The sequence below is a fragment of the Lutzomyia longipalpis genome, chromosome 1 (assembly GCF_024334085.1).
Source record: "Lutzomyia longipalpis isolate SR_M1_2022 chromosome 1, ASM2433408v1".
Taxonomy (NCBI): domain Eukaryota; kingdom Metazoa; phylum Arthropoda; class Insecta; order Diptera; family Psychodidae; genus Lutzomyia; species Lutzomyia longipalpis.
In genome coordinates, this window is record NC_074707.1 from 15,310,222 (window position 1) to 15,330,923 (window position 20,702).

Consider the following 20,702-nt stretch of genomic DNA (forward strand, 5'->3'; position numbering starts at 1 on the left):
AACCACCAAATTCATCGGAAATACTCACAGCTTTGATATTCCTACTTATTTTGAACAATGATGCTCCAAATATATGTATGTATGCAAATGAAAATGTTCATACATCTAAATGTAATTCTGAACCGTACCAAATATAATAATTCACCCCACAAATAACACACTACATCTTGCGATATAATCTGATAGGGGAGAAGGTTTAAAACCGATTTTATTTAATTTTCTATTGCAAAATATATATGACTTCAAAGCTTTTTTAAAAAGCTTTAAACATTTTATATGAGCTCACAGTGCAAAATATCAAATTCAGATCATCTTTGTTAAATTAATTCTAAACCATAATAGGTAAGATAACGTAATAAAACACCCCAAAAATTATCCAAAATATAATTTAAAAGTTGTGCAGGATATTTGAGCAATTATTTAATTTATCTTTGACCTGTGAAATTTGAAAATTAATGATACATATCAAATTTAAGTTGTTTTATATAGTTCTAAGAGAAAATCTAAAAAGTTTTACGTAATACAAGATGGACCTACACACATACATCTTATTTTGGGGGCCAAAGTCAATTTGTTATGTAATAGAGGGGAACTAAAAGTTGTAGCATGGAGGCAACAGTGTTCTACATAAAACTTTTACTTATGTACATAAACTGCATTAACTTGGCTATTTAAATTCCGTGCACGTTTCATTTTTCTCCAAAACTTTTGACAGTTTATTGTTTCCCATTCGCAACATACTGCGCGCACCACCTTGAAATATAATTAATCTTTCAATTTGATAGCATACTTTATTACCTATTTTCACACTGACTGAAAACCCATCTATTCAATTCATTGATTGCAATAAACATTTATCCCCCTATATAGGCACTATGCGGAGTTGGTATAAGATACATTCTATGTCCCATCATTTCCCCCCATTACCTGGTTCTCTGAGTTCAACAGGTAAGAAAAACGGGAATTTCATAAATCTATTGATTTTTTTACGACTTTTCTCCTTAAGCATTAATATATTTTAATTTTTCTATCAGCATAGGTATCCAATAAAGAACAAATGAGAAAATTTACATATTTCTCTTGAAGAGGAAAGTATAATTATAAATTTTCTCGTGTTCTCCTGAACCTTCTGAGCGGTTTTTTTTTACTTTAATCGAATGCAAGAGGGAATTTAATTTTGAACAATTTAATTTTCTTTCTCAGCTGAAAAATTCATCAATTAATTTTCATTTTAAATATCTTTAAAGAGACTTTAAAAAAGTAAACCCTAAACTTTAAATAAGAAGGGTCAGATTTATTTCACCTTCCTCTATTATATTGCGAATCAAATTATTCCTAATTCTGATAGTTCCTTCAAACGCAGATCTTTAAAATGGAAATTAAACTCATTTGAAATTTCCTTTAAAAAAAAAAATGCCAAAACCTAATTTTCATTTTATAGTGACTTTTCTCATCAAATATGACAAAAGAGCTATTGAATACTTACCTTTTCTCCTTTGTGATTTATATACAAAAATGCAGGTTTATGTGACAGGATATTACGTACCTGAAAGAAGAATAAAGAAAAAAAGACATAAAAATAAGGTATACATATTAAGAACCTTTACTTTATCTCCATGTGACTTTGTGAACATCCCGGGAGATTTTCATCAAAGGTTATTTGAAAAGCCATAGTTTCTCATAAATTTTCCTATACCACACTACCGTATACACATATAAAATGTGTCTGTGAGAGAAGTAAGAATAATATTGAAAATTCCACAGGTGATTTTCAAACATTCCCAAATAGGATGTGTATGGATTGAGAAGGTTGAGCGGGGTTCAGCTTTTCTCCATGCTAAATTCAATGTCTCCTTTATACGAACGGAAGGTATTTGCGATGGAAAGAATTTCTCTCAAAAGGTTTTAAGCGGGATATTTTTCGCAAAGAAAAACCCCTTTCCTTTTAAAATTTCACATTATGTATAATATTATATGTAAAGTTTATCTGGTGATATACCCAACCCTTTGCATCAAAATTCCACCCTTCATATAAAAGGACTTTCACGGTTCAACTACATTTTCCTATTAATTGAATCCATCCCTCCTTTTACGTGTGATTGAGTACAGTATTTTGCGAAAATCACTGATCTTTTGCATACGTGGCACCTCTCCGAAAAACCATTGCAAAGCCCATTGACGAAAATCTCACTTTGGCAGTATATTTGAAATTGGGTAAACCCTTTTGTCTGCCCAAGAGTAAACTATATATGCGCATATATCCAAAAAGCCCGGAGCCCTCTCAAAAGCTTGCTGTGGCAGAAGTGGATGAGCGAGCATATGGGGTATCCACACATAAGAATTTATTTGAATAGGAGTTATGTATATTTAGAAGTTTATTGGAAATAGATACCAAATATGCGGCAACACGGCCCTTGATGAGAGGGCTAAATCATCTTCAATATGCCAATAACTTCAAGTTTTAAGGGGGAGAGGATAAACTTTCAATGAGAAATATTGGGCAACGTACAAGTGTCTTGACACAATTTACTGCTATAGAGACAGCATTTTATTAAGTCAATGAAATGTACGTATTTCATGAACTTTGTCTTGTATCAATTCAAGCATGTAGGGAACTATTATACCATAAACCCCAATCTCACTTTTGAAAACGCACAAGTTTGAACTATTGGGACGTTATACTACAATTGTGGATAAGCTGGAACTATTCAAATAAACTTTATAATAGATTTCTGTGCGGTTGTGTTGGAAAGGTACATAATAAATTCTGAAAAAAAGTCATTAATTGTTTATTTAACACCTGTCGTGTTAACCATAACTTTACCACCTTTGTTTACTAACAAAACCTCAACTAAATTAATCGATTAATATCAGTCAAAAATAATGCAATTTTGAGGCTTGTAAATAAATCTAAAATGTGGTTTATAGTTTCCTTTATTCAAAAATTTAATTTTTTAACATTTCAAAACTTTAATGAAAGTTCTAAAAAATTAGAGAAAACTTGCTATAATAATTTACATAATAATAAAACCTAAGCACGTCATATGAACATATTTACAAACATATTTATGTATTATGTTATGTGTTTATGAATTCACATGGGGATAATCACAATACGATATCCATTCTATTCTCAGACCAACATTAGTGCTATCAACTGAATACTAACCGAATAGTACATAGGTTCATAAAATTAGTTCATTGTTAGAACAAAAGCACCCATGGATGCTTAACTAATATTTTGAGTGTTTCCCAGTTACCACAAATCATTCTAAATAATAAGCTCTCGGTTTAGATATGATTAATATATAGTATATGTAATAAAACGTAAATATATAGGCTTGATAAACCTAATTGTATATTTAAGAGTTCATTTAGGGGTTTCAGGAACTGTTAAATATTTTGATTTAAATATTTCCTCATTGTACGATAATTCTGATTAATTTTCTAGAGCACAGATTTTTCATTCCTATTTGTTAGGAAATGTTCTTCTTTATTATTTTGCATCAGGGGGTAGGCAAAGACTCTATTAGTTGGTATACCACAATCGTGGCATACCAAGTATTGTAATCATCGGAAAAACCGCCCACCTCAGATCGGGCTCAAACTTAGTATAAGCACGTTTTAGATATCCCACATTACGAAAATGGTGGTGGAAAATTTTTGATCCGGCCGGCCTGCCGGCCGGCCGGCCTTCCGTTGGTCCAAACTTTGCCTTATAATTCGAGAACGGTAACAGATAGAGACTTCCGGTTTGAAGTTTTTTAGAGAAATGTGGGTGTAAAATTTCATTTTTTCGCATTTTCAAAATCCAAGATGGCCGCCGTCCGCCATTTTGAAATACCGTCAACCACTTCCCTTATAGCTAGAAATCTGAAATTTTAGTATGTTGTAGTGCTCAGTGAGACGTTTTCATCGATAACTCATACTTGAAAATCGGTTAAGCGGTTTAGCAAATATGGCGGCCTTAAGCAAAAAGTGTTTTTTCGATATAACTCGAGAACGGCTTGACCGATTTTGACCATCTTGGTATCAAATGAAAGGTATTGAGAAGCCCTACAACTGTCTAGAACATTTCAAGTTTCAAAAACATCCGCAAGAGCCGCTAAAAACAAAAACAAAAATTGCCTAACTTTAAGGGGCAATATCTCAGAATCCCGATCATAGATTTCCTTGAATTTTTGATATGTTGTAGCCTGACTCAATATCTTTCATCAGTCCGAAAATGAAGAAATTCTATGTCGCCGTTTAGAAGATATAGCCATTTGAAAAATTCTTGAATTTGAAAAGTTCTAAGAGCCATATCTCTTGAACCGCTTGTCCGATATAACTCAACTTAGTATCAAATTAAAGGTTTTGCAATTATCTACATCTTTCTAGAACATCAGAAACCTCTAGAATCATTCTTTCAGGACGAAAAGTGCAAAAAACTGTTTTGGTAGAACATAAATCCGCCATTTTGTGTTCTGAAGGTGACCTTGAAATGTATCGAAATATATGTTAGATTATAGCTTATTTCAATACCTTTCAAGAACTAGTCAAGAAATTCCTGTAGGTCTAATAGAACTTAAGATATAAGCATTTTTATCTTTCATATTGTTACGACGGGGTCCATTCCCGCCCCCCGTCGTGGGGATAGCCCTGGAGTTTTTACAGACGATGATCAATTGAGAATGCTGAGGTCTTTCCTTCAAACACTAAATTTATTTATTTAACCTTACAGTGCTTACGGCTTTACTATGGGTCTTGTCTCTTCGGGGGGTGGGGGGTATCTTGATGTTCTGGATGTCTGGGTGATCTCTTCGCTGGGGCTCCTTGCTTTGTCTTTGTTGTTCTTCGAGAATTTCACTTTAGGATTCTCGCACTTCTTCACTTGTGGGTCTCTGGCACTTCGGTGTTCTGGGACTTCTTCCCTCTATGAGTCCTTTTGTTTTCACTCTTATGTTCTTGCGTTTCCGCACTATAAGTTCTTTTTCACTTTATGCCCTTAGGCTTTTTCACTTGTGAGTCTCTGGCACTTTAACGTTCTGGGACTTCTTCCCGCTATGAGTCCTTATGTTCTTGCGTTTTCGCACTATAAGTTCTTTCTCACTTTATGCTCTGGGGCTGCTCTCGGGTTGCTCGTTTTGGAAAGAGTTCCACTTCAATGCGGAGCTCATCCACTCGTGGCAATCCGCCACGCTCTGTCCTCCTCGACTGCTCCTTCCCAACTCGATCTTCCACTTCTTCTGCTGCTCTTGATGCTTTTTCTCTGCCAAATGTTGCACACGTGTGAGCGGCTGGAGTTCTTCCTCAAAGGGGTGTTTTTCTTACGCCGCCTTGGGTTTATTAAGGGTAAGCTCGTTGCGCATTCCTCCCTAATGGATCTTCTTTGCGCTTCCCCTGTTTACCCAGGTGGTGTTATTGCGCATTCCTCCCCAAAGTGGTCATTCCGAGAGCGTTTATGGCGCCTTTTCCGCCCTTCGGTAATGGATGCCACTTTGGTTGGCGCGGCCCTGAGAGATTTTTCCCACAGCTGTGGAACATTTGGCAGAATGCTCTATTCAGCAGTCTCTTCATTTTGGGGGGGGGGGCATTTTTAAATGCCACCGTAACAATATTGATGAATTTCATAAAAAAAATTAACTTTGCCTACTAATACTACTTAAAAATTAAATTACAACGCATAGACTGACCCATCCGCGTTGTGGTATACCAACTCTAATAACTGGACGCGTTATGATTGACTTTCCATAGGAATTCACTGATCACTCGCTGAGACACCCAGGAAAATGCTTCAATCTGAAAAAATCCACCACTACTGGATAGATAATTTAATATTATATCGATTGTAAGCTTTTGAGGGGTGTCTCACGAAGATTAATGCACTAAAACTGATATTAAAAATGACGTAATTTTCTTCCTTTAATTTTTCTACAAACCGTCCGCCATTATTTGCTGTGTTCGGGTAAAAAAGGGCTTTGTCCACCCCCTGTTTTGCATAAAATTTTTAATATAGCCCATTCGCTCTTAATTGAGTTAACCCTTTAAGGACCACAGTCAAATTGTTAGTAATTTTACTAATTGCTCTAAGAAGAGTTTTTTGAAGGTTGTTTTGATTGATTCTGCGAGTTCTTAAAGTATTTCTCTTATCCTAAAAGTTTCTGGGCGAAAAATGAGGCAAAAACGCAAATATTGGGCCTAATTCAACGACCGAGAAACCCTTGAAATCTTTTAATTTTGTACTGAAATTTCAAGATTTCAAGCGATTTTCAAGGGTTTCTTGGTCGCTGAATAAGGCCCATTACGTCATTTATTGCCTTTTTTGGGAAAATTTTTTCCAATGGAAGTTAGAGAGTCTTCACTGAGATTTTCCAATTGTTTCCTTGAATAATGATTCAGCGCATGTACCAACGAATAAAATTATTTATAAGACTTCGCACATTTGGTCGTTAAGGGTTAAAGTATTCTTGTAATTGTAAAGTCATAGAATCCATAGAATTATTGTCCCAAAATTCGAAGATTTCTTATGTATTTCTTTGAAATGTAAAAAGAATGATTGATATAATGCTTAATCAATATTTTGTTGAATAAAAAAAATTATACAGCATTAAATTTGATCCTTTGAAGTACTCTTGAGTCACTTAAAAGGTAGACTCTAACTATACATCCTAGAAAAATAATTTTCGACACGCTACATTTGTACAAACTGTTCTAGTCTTCAACTGTTCTTCACTTAATAGTTTCATGTAGGCAACTACATCAATATCATCGCAATAACTAACAAAGTGTAATCTTTGAGACATCAGAAATGAGGGGTCATAAAACTTGAGCTTAGTGTCAAGTCTTGTGCGAAATAGTGCCAATTTTAGCGCTCACACATCATATAAAACACGAGTGGTACACAACAACCTTCAGGTATTAGGAAATGATAGCGTTTGTGGATGTTTAAATTCGGCCAGCAGCAGGCGACACAGTTGATAAGGGGCAGTCATACACGCCTCCAAGTGTTGAAGTTCACGTGGTGATAAGGAAAATGTCTCGTGAATAGCAAGGCGAGCAGAGAGTATAAACTATATTGCGGTGTATATACCAAATATTTCTTATCACCTCCTTTCACACACAATACCGATGATCGTCATGTCAACAGCTGAAAAACAGCTACTCATCATTCGTCGGAGGAATTTGTCTCATGTTCGACACAATCAGTGTCAAAGTTCAATGGTTTTATGGTGTGAGTGGACTCTTTTTATATTTTATAATTGCTGTGCTTATGTGCAAAAATAGCCACAGTCAGCTATAATTATCTGCAGAAAAAAGGGGAGAAAAAGCGATTGCAAAGTTCAATGTTTTGCTACATATAAATTATATATAATTCATATGTATGTATTGCAGAATGCATTGAATTTATGGGTTAATGGAAAAATAATAAGAAATTTGGACGTCATGGAGATATGATGAAAGTTAATTTTTACTCTTTCAATCGTGCCAAAATAAATCGTCATTGGGATCTGCGTCGATTTTGCAGCAATGTCATGCAAAATAATAAAATAGAGTCATATCTACAAATATGTAGTTCAGACCGGATGTTCACGCAGTGTCTTCATGAGGAACTTGAGATCTCAATAACAAATTAGGCCACCACACGCTTCATATACCGTCCGTAGAACTTGATCATCGTATGGAATGGAATACTGGGAGTTATATACAAATCATAGCTTGTAGACATTTTGAAGAGCGCCCATGATGCAATCACTCTGGTTAACTGATAAATCTCTCGGGTGCGCTGACAAACTCTGTGAGTATAAAAGCGGTAAAATTGTAAGGCAGAATAGCACATTACACAGTGAAATGTTGAGTAGTTCACGTTGACAGCACTCTCGCCTCTTTCGAGTAATTCACATCAAAAGTACTTTAACGTATTTATCAGTGTTGCCACCCTCCACAACAAATGGAAGTGTTTCGGATTATTTGAGTGTTCCCCACCTGTCTCGTAGGCAAGCTCACCGAAATTTTCAAATCCCTCAAAGAGGTCAATTTGCAAATTTGCCCCCCAACATCATTGTGCACCCCCTACTGGGATTTTACCTGCACCACAGATTAATCATCCCAGTGTAAAAGCAAATGTGCGCGACAATGTATCGAATTGTCCTCCTCCTAGTGTTCACCTGTGCTGGTTTAACTGAACCTGCATCAGTTGGTGGCAAAGGTAATTTTCTACACCTAATTAGCCATTCTGCTGTATGCGCCCCCGCCAACAACGCAAAAACACAACCCCATCAATTTTTCTGATTAACATCATCACCACCCCCCCACACCTTTTCACTACCTCTCATCCATCCCATTCACAGGTGAATATGATCCAATGCACCCACAATTGCCTATTATAAATGATGGAATTGTAAATGAGAATGGACGTGTTAAACGTGGAGCGCTCCCTCTGAAATTCATAGCACCCGAAATGGAGACACACGGTGAATATTGGACGAATATGGCACAAAATATTCTCCAGTTGCAATTACGAAAAAATCACCTCAACAAGAATATGGCGAGGAATGTTATTCTCTTCATTGGGGACGGTATGTCCATTGCAACTGTTACCGCAAGTCGCGTATACAATGGGGGTGAGGAGCAACAGCTGTCATTTGATAAATTCCCTTATTCCGGCCTATCGAAGGTAATTAAGTTCAATCTTCTCAATATTTCTATTTCTATATTAATATTATTTAACCCGGATATGCCCATTTTCTGCGATTTTATTGCATTTATTAGTAAGATCACGCACAATTCGCATCGTGTGCATGAAAAAGACGTTATGAAATAAGGACGTTGAAAGATTTATTTTGAAATCAATCAAAACTATTCTTTAATATTAATTAAATTAATTTATTAATAATTTTGGGGCTTAGAAGAAAATATTGGTTATTCCAAGAAAATGTTGGAAAAGTCTATGATTTTTCATATTTGAAAAAACTGTGAAATACTTAGAAGAAGAACTACTAATGAACTTCTTAAAGCTTTCAAATATTTAATAATTTTTCTCGATATTGTACATAACAATTTTCTTTAATTTTCCTAACAAAAATTGAGTTAAAAGAAAAACTTTTTTTGTGTATTGCTGATTATACATTCACATTTTATATTAATTGTATATTTATAATTGAATGAGTAATCAAAATTATAAAATCATACGATTATTCCAGATTAACCTTTTTACTACCAAGTTAAGTCACCTCTTGACCCATAAACAACATTTGTTTTCATTAAAACATTCTAATAAAAAGATTTCTTTGATCGAAATATATTCTTTGATAATCTGAAAAAATCATTAATTTCTAACGTTACTTTAAGGGGGGTCTCTTTTGAGAGCTGGTGAAATTCAATGTTTTTATTTTTCTTGGGGTTTTTCTTAAACCTGGTTTTCCAATGTTGGCCACATTTAAAGACTTATTATTGATGAGTAAGAAAATAACTTTTCGCCATCTTAAATTCGACGCCATCTTGAGATTTTCCTCAAAACACAAAGGTAGGTTTTTCTCAGGATCTACTGGATGGATTTTGATGGGGTAAAAAGCAAATGAAAGAGGAAATACCAATGCAGATTTTGATGTACCAGAATTTTGAATTTCCACTCTGGAGCTGAGAAAAGTGGAAAAATGTGACTTTTGTTCAGATATTTTTGACGTTTTTCCACTTTTCTCAGCTCCAGAGTGGAAATTTAAAATTCTGGTACATCAAAATCTGCATTCATTTGCTTTTTACCCCATCAAAATCCATCCAGTAGATCCTGAGAAAAACCTACCTTTGTGTTTTATGGCAGTTCTGTGGAAAAGACGGAAAATCACAAGATGGCGTCGCACCTAAGATGGCGAAAAATGATTTTCTTACACTTCAATAATTAGGCTACAAATGTAACCAACATTGGAAAACCAGGTTTAAGAAAAACCCCCAAAAATTTCAACATTAAATATGTGTAAATTCTAACAATTTTCTCAAGAGACCCCCCTTAAAGAAATAAAATTAAATAAATTTTCAAATTAGAAATTAATTTAAAAGAAAATTAAATAACGGGAAAAAGAATATTTCATTTAAGGCCCCTTTAAAAGTAATTTAAACATTTTTCTGAATTCGTGAAAAACCCGCTAGGTCCTTGAAAGACCCCATCTGGTACTTAACAAACTTATTTAGCGCCTAGCATGCAAAGTGTTAAGTATGTTGTTTACTTTCATGCAGTGATTTTCCGTATAATGCGGTATTTGGAGATTAAATTGTAAATCTCTAATTAAACAAGGAGTCAATAGAACCCAGTTAAGTAGCGTAATTTCCGCAAAAATAAACCAATCGTATTTTATTAGGGTAATCCTACAAATTTTTTCTAAAAAAAATATCTTTTAATAAAATTTATTTAGAATTTTCCAATCAATATTATTAAATCCAGAAAAATCTTCTTCAATTGATTGGCCGGGAGGGCTTGAGAGATTAACTCTAATAGCAATCAAGCGTTATCCAGAATAACCCATAGACTTTTCCACCCTCGCACAGTGTGGCACAGGGGGATATACAGTGTCGAGAAAAATAATAGGACCACCAATATAGGTTTTAAATGTACCCTTGACTTCAATCGCCAATATCTCAGGCTGTGGGAGACAGATTTTGAAAAGTGGCATAGATTCGGAAAGCTACATTCATCCCCTTTCCAACGATGGTAGATTTTCGAAAATCGGCCCATCCGTTCAATTTTGGTAGATGATTGAACAAAAAGTGGCATTTTTAGTATGGGTCTACTTGAGCGACTGTCAAAAATCAGCCCCTCAACGGATTTTGATCACCCCGGCAGTTTTGGACAGGGGAAGAATGTAGCTTTCAGAGTTTTTTGAAATTTTGAAAATCGGACACCCAGAAAAAAAGTTAGACGGGTTTTTGTGAGTGGTCCTATTTCAATAATTTAAGGGTGAAATTACACAAAATTTCATAACAAGTTTTTGTAAATTTTTATTTTTTTTAAGTGATAATTTGAATTTAATTGAGTAAAGTTAAAAGGCTTATAGCTTGCGAAAATAAATTTTTCCTAAAAAAAAAATAAAAATTTGTTATGAAACTTTGTGTAAATTAGGAAGCATTTTAACCCTTAAATTATTGAAATAGGACCACTCACAAAAACCCGTCTAACTTTTTTTCTGGGTGTCCGATTTTCAAAATTTCAAAAAACTCTGAAAGCTACATTCTTCCCCTGTCCAAAACTGCCGGGGTGATCAAAATCCGTTGAGGGGCTGATTTTTGACAGTCGCTCAAGTAGACCTATACTAAAAATGCCACTTTTTGTTCAATCATCTACCAAAATTGAACGGATGGGCCGATTTTCGAAAATCTACCATCGTTGGAAAGGGGATGAATGTAGCTTTCCGAATCTATGCCACTTTTCAAAATCTGTCTCCCACAGCCTGAGATATTGGCGATTGAAGTCAAGGGTACATTTAAAACCTATATTGGTGGTCCTATTATTTTTCTCGACACTGTATAAGAGTGGTGGTTGGGGGAATTATTGATTAGGGCACAATAGCACATCCCTTTCGCAATCACCCCTGAGATGTTTACGGTTTGAAATGTGCTTATGAGGGGCCTGTTTCGTAGGAGATTGCAATTGTGATTAATCTGGTTAAACATTTTGCTGATCACACCGTATTTTCAGACATACTGCGCTAATACCCAAGTCGCGGATTCTGCATGCTCAGCCACGGCATATTTAGGTGGAGTAAAGGCAAATTACGCCACCCTCGGTGTGACCGCATCAGTGGCCCTCAGTGACTGTGGTGCAGAAAATAGAACATCTAACCATGTTGCATCAATTGCCGAATGGGCTCAACGAAATCAAATGTCTACTGGTGAGTGATATAAAACCACCCCTCTCAATAACCCACACACCCACTGAAAATTAGTATGCAAGTGTTTGGGACCTTGCAATCGCTAACACACAAACCCCTTCCCGCTCCAAGGATTCGTAACAACCACGGAAGTTACAAATGCCTCACCTGCCGGCCTGTACTCCCACTCAGCCAATCGAAATTGGGAAAATGATCGTCAGCTCATAGCAGATGGGGGAAATCCTGATGTTTGCACCGACATTGCCAGGCAATTGATCCATGGGAAAATTGGTGAGAACCTCAATGTTATCATGGGCGGTGGACGACGACATTTCTTGCCGGAATGGGAGACCGATGTGGACGGTTCACCCGGAACGCGTGGTGATGGTGTAAATTTGATCAAACAGTGGAAACGTCACCACAGAAAACATGCAGCACGCTACACGGAGACACGTGAAGAACTCCAACAGGTGAATGGTGCCACCGTTGACTACCTCTTTGGTCTCTTCAGCAATGAGCACATGCCATTCCATTTGGAGGATGAGGCCGAGAAGAAGCCCACCCTCACGGAAATGGTGTCCAAAGCATTGGATGTGCTCGAGAAGAATGACAAAGGGTACCTACTCTTTGTTGAAGGTGGTAGAATTGATCATGGACACCATAAAACCCAAGCTGCACGTGCTTTGGATGAAACCATTGAATTTTCAAAGGCCATCGAACATGCACGCCTCAGGACAAGTGAAAAGGATACCCTAATCATCGTGAGTGCGGATCACTCTCATACCATGGCGATGGCAGGTTATTCTGTGAGTATTCTTTTTTTTTGTTTTGTTTTTGATTTTCTAATTGAAAAGGAAATATCTGGGAAATCTCATTGTGGGTGCAACGTTTAAGAGAAGAAGGGAATCAAAGATTTTTTTAAATTGTCCTTTGTCTTGTGGTCAAGATTTGTTTTTCTTTCTGAACATTAAATCTTAAGAATATTTTTTACCATTTTTTTACGTAGTGTCAATAGAGGAGAGTGGAGAAGACTTGCAGATTTTTCTAAAAATTTTATAACTAAAATTTCTAAAATTCCTCTAAGAACATAAAATTATTCCAAAGAAAATAATTCTAAAAGAATAATTTGTAAGGAATTTTCCAACTTTTCCCAAGAAAGCTACAGAAATAATTTTAATAACAAAATGACCCTTTCCTCCCCTAATTTTGACTTCATATCAAATACCATTAACACCACAAATTCCTTATAGGGCATTGCTTACACAAAATTTAATACAACATTCAATGTCACTTTGTCAACAGAGTCGAGGAAATGATATTTTGGGCATAAATAACGCCCAAATAGGACTGGATCATTTACCTTATGCCACCTTAAGCTATGCAAATGGGCCAGGATATGAAATGCACGAAGAACAAACGGGTGGAAGGAGAAATTTACTCAGACTCAATATGCATAGGCAGACATTTGAATTCCCATCGACAATACCACTCGCAGAGGAGACCCATGGTGGGGATGATGTGCCAGTATATGCCAGTGGACCCTGGGCACATATCTTTACGGGAACATATGAACAGCACTATATTCCCCATGCGATTGGCTATGCTGCATGCATTGGCGATGGCTTACATTCGTGTACGGATGAGCAGCCTCATTAAATTCAATTATATCAATTAGCGACAAACAAAGCCCACCATTTGAGGATCAGCATAAAAAAAATCAAATCACACAGTATCTCTGCTATATCCTCGCAAATAATCAATTTTTTTTATATTTATTTTCTACCCTCATATTGCATTATTTCATTTAAAAATCATTAGAGAGTACATTTAGTACTTAAGTTCTCGAATTAATAATGTTAATTGCATTGGAATAAATGGATTTTATTCAATTTAAATTTTGCCTTTCAGTTAATTTCTTCCCTTATTTTCTCTTCATTTGCTTTGCTATCCACCCCCTACCACCCCCATAGTTATGTAAGTAAATCTCCTGTGTGGGGATTTTGTTGGGAGGAAGCACGAAGTTTATTGGGAGATTTTAAAAAGGAATTAAAATCTCTATTTTTGTTTAATTATTTTCAGTAACTAATAGGGGAACCTGGGGTAAAACGGTGAATTTTTGGGAGATAATTTTTCTTAAGTTCCATGGAAATATTTGACATTTCCCATGCTGACTATCTTATAGGAAATTTTCCAGGCTACAACTTTGTCTTAGACGATTTTTCTCTATCTCAACGGGAAAATGCTTTTTCATGCCATTTTCCAAACCCTTACACATTTGCCTTTTGAATTAAAATTTCTTCATTTTTTGCAAAGATTTTCGAAATTATATAAAATTGAATGCCTCTGTATGAGCTTTTTCTTCCTTAGAGATTGAATCAAAGAGAATTCATTTCAGTCAAAAGCTGGCCTTATTTACCGTCTTATTGGCAGAAAAATAATTTTCAGACTTAGAAAGAAGTCAAATGAAAACTAAAGCATGTAAAAAGCATGAAGAAAATATTAGAAAAAGAAGTAAATAATCAAAGTTTGTGGGAAACTAGAAATTATTTTTTCCCACTGTTCTCCTTAGAAGACATTTTCTTCTTTTTTCTTACTACCTATGCTCTCTTCTTCCTACATCGTAAAAGGAAGGAGACTGATTGATTTTGCAAACGCAAAATTTAATTTCCTCCATGAGCATACAATTCGGAAGTTTGCTGTATCCCATCCCCCATTCCAATCTACTCTAAACCCTTCTCATGTTTCTCTTTTTTTCATATTCTCCAAGAGCACAGCATGTCTCTTTGTGTGACTCTTCTGTGACTTTTGAACGTATTCTGAATAGAAATCAATCCACTTACAGCGAAGTAGGGGGATTTTCAATTAAACCCCTTGAGAATAAGTTATAGATAGAGAGAGATGTATCTAAAGTTGGAGATTACGTGCAACATTGTTTGATTTTGATTCAATATTAAATGTAACAATGAAATCAAAAACTTTCATTTAATACCCGAAGACACTATTTTACATACACAAGGATATATGTACTATGTATAAGAATATACATTGAATTATACATAATATTGGAGAAATTGTATCGATAAATTTGACGAAAAGGCAAATAGAAATGTTTCTCCTGAAAGTCCTGGAGCAATTGGAAAGCTATTTTCACATATATTCCATTTGCAAGATTTCTTGTAAAATTTATTGACTATCTTCTGCAAATGTTAGCAGATCAAACTTACTCTGATCTTTTACACACGCCTTGAGCACTAAAGTAGAGCAACAGAAGACATGACATTTTGTAAAACAACAAAATTCTACATTAATTTGAAATAAGAAAGAAATATATATCATTGCAATGCATATTTTACATGAAGCTTAAAATCATTGTAAAAAGATTCTTTTTGAAAGTCACATAGAAGACTCACAAAGAATAATTTCTTAGTCAATGATGCTGCAGATCTAAATTCTATTTCTAAATTCAAGAATGAATCTCCAAAATCAAAATGAGAGGAAGCAATGCAAATGCAACAATACAGTGAATCGTGGTTTTGGTACCATTTTGCTCCATTAAACTAAACTTCCAAATATCGCCAAAATGAATTTATAGAATTACACAGCCCTATCCTAGGACTCTCAGCATTTACAGCGCTACTAATAGATGTTGATATGACTTGTATGTATAAGTAATTCATAAGCTCCTTTGTGCTTCAAGTTTCAACTATTGCGGTATTCTTCACATGCAAAAGATGCACTGTAGCAAGCAGAATATTCAGCAATTCGTCTCTTGTATGCCTACTTTACACTAATTTCATAAGCTCTATAAATTTTGAAAGCTTTTGATGTTACATTTCCATCTATTAAATGGTTATTAAACTGTTTAATTGAGATTTTTCCTGTAACTATGTATACAACCTACATTTTCCATAATTTTCTGTTTAAGATTTTTGGCTAAAGTCAGTGCTAAATTAGTTGAGATCAAATAAGAAAGAAAGGGGTAAAAACTATGGATTGTGTGCGGAATATTCATGAAAATGAGGGAAATTTTAAATTTACGTTTTAAGTAAGAATATACAAGTCTCAAATAAGCAATAAAGTATTAAAGACTCTGACTCTTGCTAAATGTTAAGAGAGACCAGAGCTAAGAAAACAGATAGGCTTTTAGGGAAAAGTTCAAACTATCAAATTTTTCTAGGCTCAGCTTAGTCCATTATTTTTTTGTTTTAAACCTTTACCGCCGCGAATTGATATCTGAAATTTTACTTAGGCTAGACCTAATATTATAAAGCTAGGCTTAAGTTCTTTAAACTAGGCATTTCCTAGGCTAGACTAGAGTTTTTAAATTAGGCCTAAGTTTATCAGAATAAGCTTAATATTTTAAAATCCGGTTCAAGTTTTTCTAAGGTCAGTTTTTAAAGTTAAATCTTGCTGAATGCATTTTTGGATGCTTTTTTATGAATTTCAATGCCCGAAGACAACCAATATTCATTTGATTTTTCTTCGATCAATCAGTTGAAAAAACTATTTCGAAAACAAAGCATTTAGCTACTATTCAACCTAATCTAACCTTAAAAGCCTGGCTCTAAAAAACTTAGGCTCTGCTTAAAAAACCAAGGCCTAATTCTTAAAAAAAAAACTTAAATTAATAGTCAATTACACCCCAGCTCAGTTAATATAAAAATAAAAAAAACGCATTATTTAGTATTTTAGAGACTGATGAATAATTTCAAATAAACCGAAAAGTATAAGTGCATTAAGACGTCGTTTTTTTCTTCTCTCAACTATCTCCGAACTATTCTTCAAATAATTTTTCATAAAGCCTCTAAATTCAGACAAAAATTAAGATTTTTCCTCTTAATTTTTCCACAACTTGAGATTTTCTATTCATTCATTCCATGAGATAAAAAGTTATCCGAATATCAGTTCTCGTGAAGCCGAATTTAAGCAATATTATCCTAATTTAAAATTCTTAAAGAACACCTTATAAAACAATCCCTATGTTAGAGCTCTAGGTAAACACAGTTCCTGATCTTCCATAATATTTATCCCCTTATACACTCCTTTTGTGCAGAAAGCTCAACAATAATGTTGAAGAAACAATCAGAAAGTTCATATTAGAAGCCATGGTGAATATTTTGCCAAGAGCATTATGCTGTAAAATATTCAATAAAGCAAGCTTTCAGCATTTAGTTAATCAAGTTTTGGGGCGGGTTAATGAAAATTAAGCAATTTCATGGCAATTCATGGCAAGTGGAGAGGAAATAAATTAGGTGGTTGTTACACAGAAAGTACATCACATTTACCTGAACATGTCTGATGTGACGAGCATTGTGGTAACGGAAGACATGGGGTGGCAATATCTGTATTGTCTCAATTCCGATCCACTCATTGCAAGATGGTAACTGACGATTGTGTAGGGGGTGGCAGTAAGATGTGGGGGTGCAGAACAGACACTTGTCCACTTTCCTCTTTCGTTCCTGTCTACACCCCCACACCCCTACGATATCCGTGAGACAAACATACCGACCAAGTTAGCAAATTCCATTCCAAAACACTGAACAATTATTCCACAGTTCTAAATGCTGACACATTATTAAATTGCCATTGCTGTCAGATGGATACATTTGGAATTGTACGCGCGAAGGGTATTTAACACCGTAACATAAATATAAATATCAAAAATTTAATAATTCCTATGTAAATGTTCTCAAACTGGACGGTTTGCATTGAATTTTCACTTTTTCCATTCACCTGCTGCAGTTGATTTCAATTCACGCTAAAATTTACTTAATTTATTATGGAATACTGAAGTTATATGTAACCTTTAAATTTATTTATTAACCCAACAAATACTCCCCTCCCCGCGCAAACTATAGTTGGACATTTGAAAATTTCATTGCTAAATGCATTTCACCGAAAGGAAATGGATGTAAATTGCAAAATAGTAAAATGTATTTAAATCTATCGCCACATTTAAGTGGGTAGAAAATCGTTGCTATATACATGTCACTTATTAATTGGTTGCAAATTGAAATTATATAATGTACCACTATATTTCTCTTTGTTGCTTTAAATTTATTTGTACATAGTATTTGAAATTTAGCACATTGTACATATTTTTGGTTTGGAAATAAATGGAAACTCACTGATTTTTTTTACATACATATAACCTCTATTATATATAGCAAAAGTTTCCCAATTTCATCACAAATATTTCTTCAAACACGTAACAAATCAATTTGTCAATTTCATAGAGTATTGTTGCTACAAAATGCTACATATGAATGATTTATATTTTCCAATGTGTAGAAATGGATATAAAATGATTTAAAATATTTCAATATCCCACTGAATTTTGCCGTATATTTGCACAAAAACCAAATTCACGCACATCTGGATTTTGCAAAATTTACACTTAACTGATGAGTCCAATGTTTGGATTTTAAATACATTTACGCACCCCCCTCGCGTTTAATTGAATAAATCCTAAGTCAATCACAAATAGTAAAGCAAATGATTGCTACGGACCACAAGAGGATCCTAATTAAATTAATAGTGTACCAGCATTTTGCATTAAATGACAAAAGTCCTCTATTTAGTAAATATACCCCCATTGTTTAGTAATGATTGCCATTGCATTCAATATTTTGAAATTATGCCATTAAAATTGCAATTTTGAAAGGAAAAAAATAATAATTTGACAGGGTATCAATCACTCATTGTGTGAAAATGTAGGTACATTAATGTGAAATGTCTAAAAATTTATAGAATAGGTATTATATTTCACATTGAAACAAAGCTTTTGCCAAAATGTAAATTATTTACAAAGAGAAATTTTCAATAAACCCCCCATCAATTTGATTGGAATTATTGTTTCTGTGTGTTTGACATAAAAGATTTAACGCTTTCACTGTAATTTATAATACTATCCCTCTTTTGGAGGGAGATTTCCAACGTTTTTTAGATATTGTCCATTGAAATATTATTTTGTAATGGATATAGAATAAAACAAAAATATCAAAATATTTAAAACCAATTTTGGCAACTTTGATTATTAAATTTCAAAGGCCGAAATAGGGCAGCAATGAATATTCGAGGGATTCACATTGAAATGTAAATAAATACGCAAGTAGAAAATAGTTAGTGATGCAGAAAAATTTTCCAAAGTTTTCCCACATTGACACAGATTTTGGCTTTAATTACAAAATCAACTGTTTTATACAGATACGAAATATCCCAAAATAAAAGTCTCAAAATAAAGAACTTAAACTCACGTAAAGAAGATAACCTCATTGTGAGTTTTTAGGTTAAAATTCGTCATTTTTAACGGCAAATTAATGAAGAAAAAATCTAAATCGAGTAGGGGAGACCGGGGTAAAAAAAGTCAATTTGCATAAATCCTTATCTGCAGGATTCCCCAAGGGCAAGAAAATTTCCTCGATAGGTCATTCTTATAGGAAATTTCCTTGCCTACAACTTTGTCTCAGACCACTTTTCTCTATCTCCCCGGGAAATATGAGTTTTCGAGCTCTTCCTGAACCCTTCCGCTTCTGACTTTTTTTAAACGCGGCGGGTAAATATAGTCACCAGTTGGCTAAATAAAGTCGGTCGAATTTTCCGACATTTCCAATGATTTTCCGCCTGAGAGATTGATAGTAGTTGATAGCTAAACTTCTCACCTTTTGATCCGCGACAAGGAATTTCACTTTTATACGCACTAAAACAGAAAATTTTGTGATTTTCTCAATCACGCCATTTTGCAAGAAATGGATAGAAAATATGTCGAAAATTTCGATCTCCCGTATGATTTACATGGGTTGACCCGATCTACCCCAAGGGGTATGTTTTGATTCAAATAATTGTACAGAAAAATCATTAAAAGTTAATGAAAAATACACCTTGGCAACGTTTTCTGCACTAACCCAGGTAGTGAGAAAAATTATCAGATTGGAAAATTACTAAGGGAAAATTATCGGAAAACGCGTTTTTCCCAATACGCAAAAGTTTGGGAAATGGGCCAAAAATTTATTTTCTTTTTTAACTCCCAAAGTACTGATCACATAACCTCCAAATTACTGTCAAATATTGTAGGTGTATAGGGCTTTCCACCCTAATTTTTTCCGATTTTTCCGATTAATAACTTCGGAGAAATTGGCATTTGAAAATTCTAAAATGACTTTTTTTACCCCGGTCTCCCCTACATTTACAATTCCATGTGAATAATTACCATAATAATATTAAAGAAAATTTCTCTGCTACTTAGGCTTGCTCCAAGGATTGTTTTAAAACTTGAACCATCTTTCTGCTTACGCTCCCCTTACATTTTTAGGTGAAGTACCTTAATATAAAAAAAATCTTCCTTTTTTGACCTTAAACCGATTTCGTCCATAAACTGATCGAAATTATCCGATTGTGCTAGATTAATCAGTATATGGAAACTCTCTGGAGAAAGCTCCTTAAATTCCCATTTTCTTTCTTATTTTTTCCCAGATTTTATCACACTGTTGTGTGTATCTGAAAATTGTGGCATCTCCGAACTCTCTGCTATTTGTATGAATAAAACAAATGTTGTCATTTTTTTTCTACCTCACTCAGGGAGAGGCACGCGTGCAAGTAATGTGCCACCATTAATGTAACAGTGTTGTAGTTCATCGTATCGCATCCCTTTCCCACATAGTCCGTGACAATATCTTGTAATTTCCTTTCAGATGGGTGGTCGGGGGTGACACAGAGGCATAGAGTAGAGAATATCGTAAAAAATGATGTTTTCAAAACAAAAACAACATGCACAGGGCATATTTTTGTCATGTTTTACTCATAGATTAACTTTTGTAGAAATTCCCTAAAGACCAGTTAATTAAATTTAGCAAGACTATTTAG

The 20,702-nt window shown here is 34.6% G+C and overlaps 2 protein-coding genes across 11 annotated transcripts in view; one reads left to right on the forward strand and one right to left on the reverse strand.

The window, feature by feature from the left end:
* The window catches only part of LOC129791777 (peripheral plasma membrane protein CASK), a 251,442-nt gene that overhangs the window by 157,609 nt on the left and 73,131 nt on the right, over positions 1 to 20,702 (reverse strand). The gene's annotated exons all lie outside the window — the stretch shown is intronic.
* The window catches only part of LOC129792167 (alkaline phosphatase-like), a 531,254-nt gene continuing 518,357 nt past the window's right edge, over positions 7,806 to 20,702 (forward strand). Inside the window, exons 1-5 of one of the 2 annotated variants that reach the window (XM_055830971.1) lie at positions 7,807 to 8,188; positions 8,331 to 8,656; positions 11,669 to 11,861; positions 11,973 to 12,646; positions 13,143 to 13,735. In XM_055830971.1, the coding sequence (XP_055686946.1) occupies positions 8,104 to 8,188; positions 8,331 to 8,656; positions 11,669 to 11,861; positions 11,973 to 12,646; positions 13,143 to 13,496 (1,632 nt within the window). In that variant the 5' untranslated portion in view covers positions 7,807 to 8,103 and the 3' untranslated portion in view covers positions 13,497 to 13,735. Of the gene's footprint in view, positions 8,189 to 8,330; positions 8,657 to 11,668; positions 11,862 to 11,972; positions 12,843 to 13,142; positions 13,736 to 20,702 lie in introns of those variants that run through there. The other variant, XR_008750787.1, reaches the window with a different exon arrangement.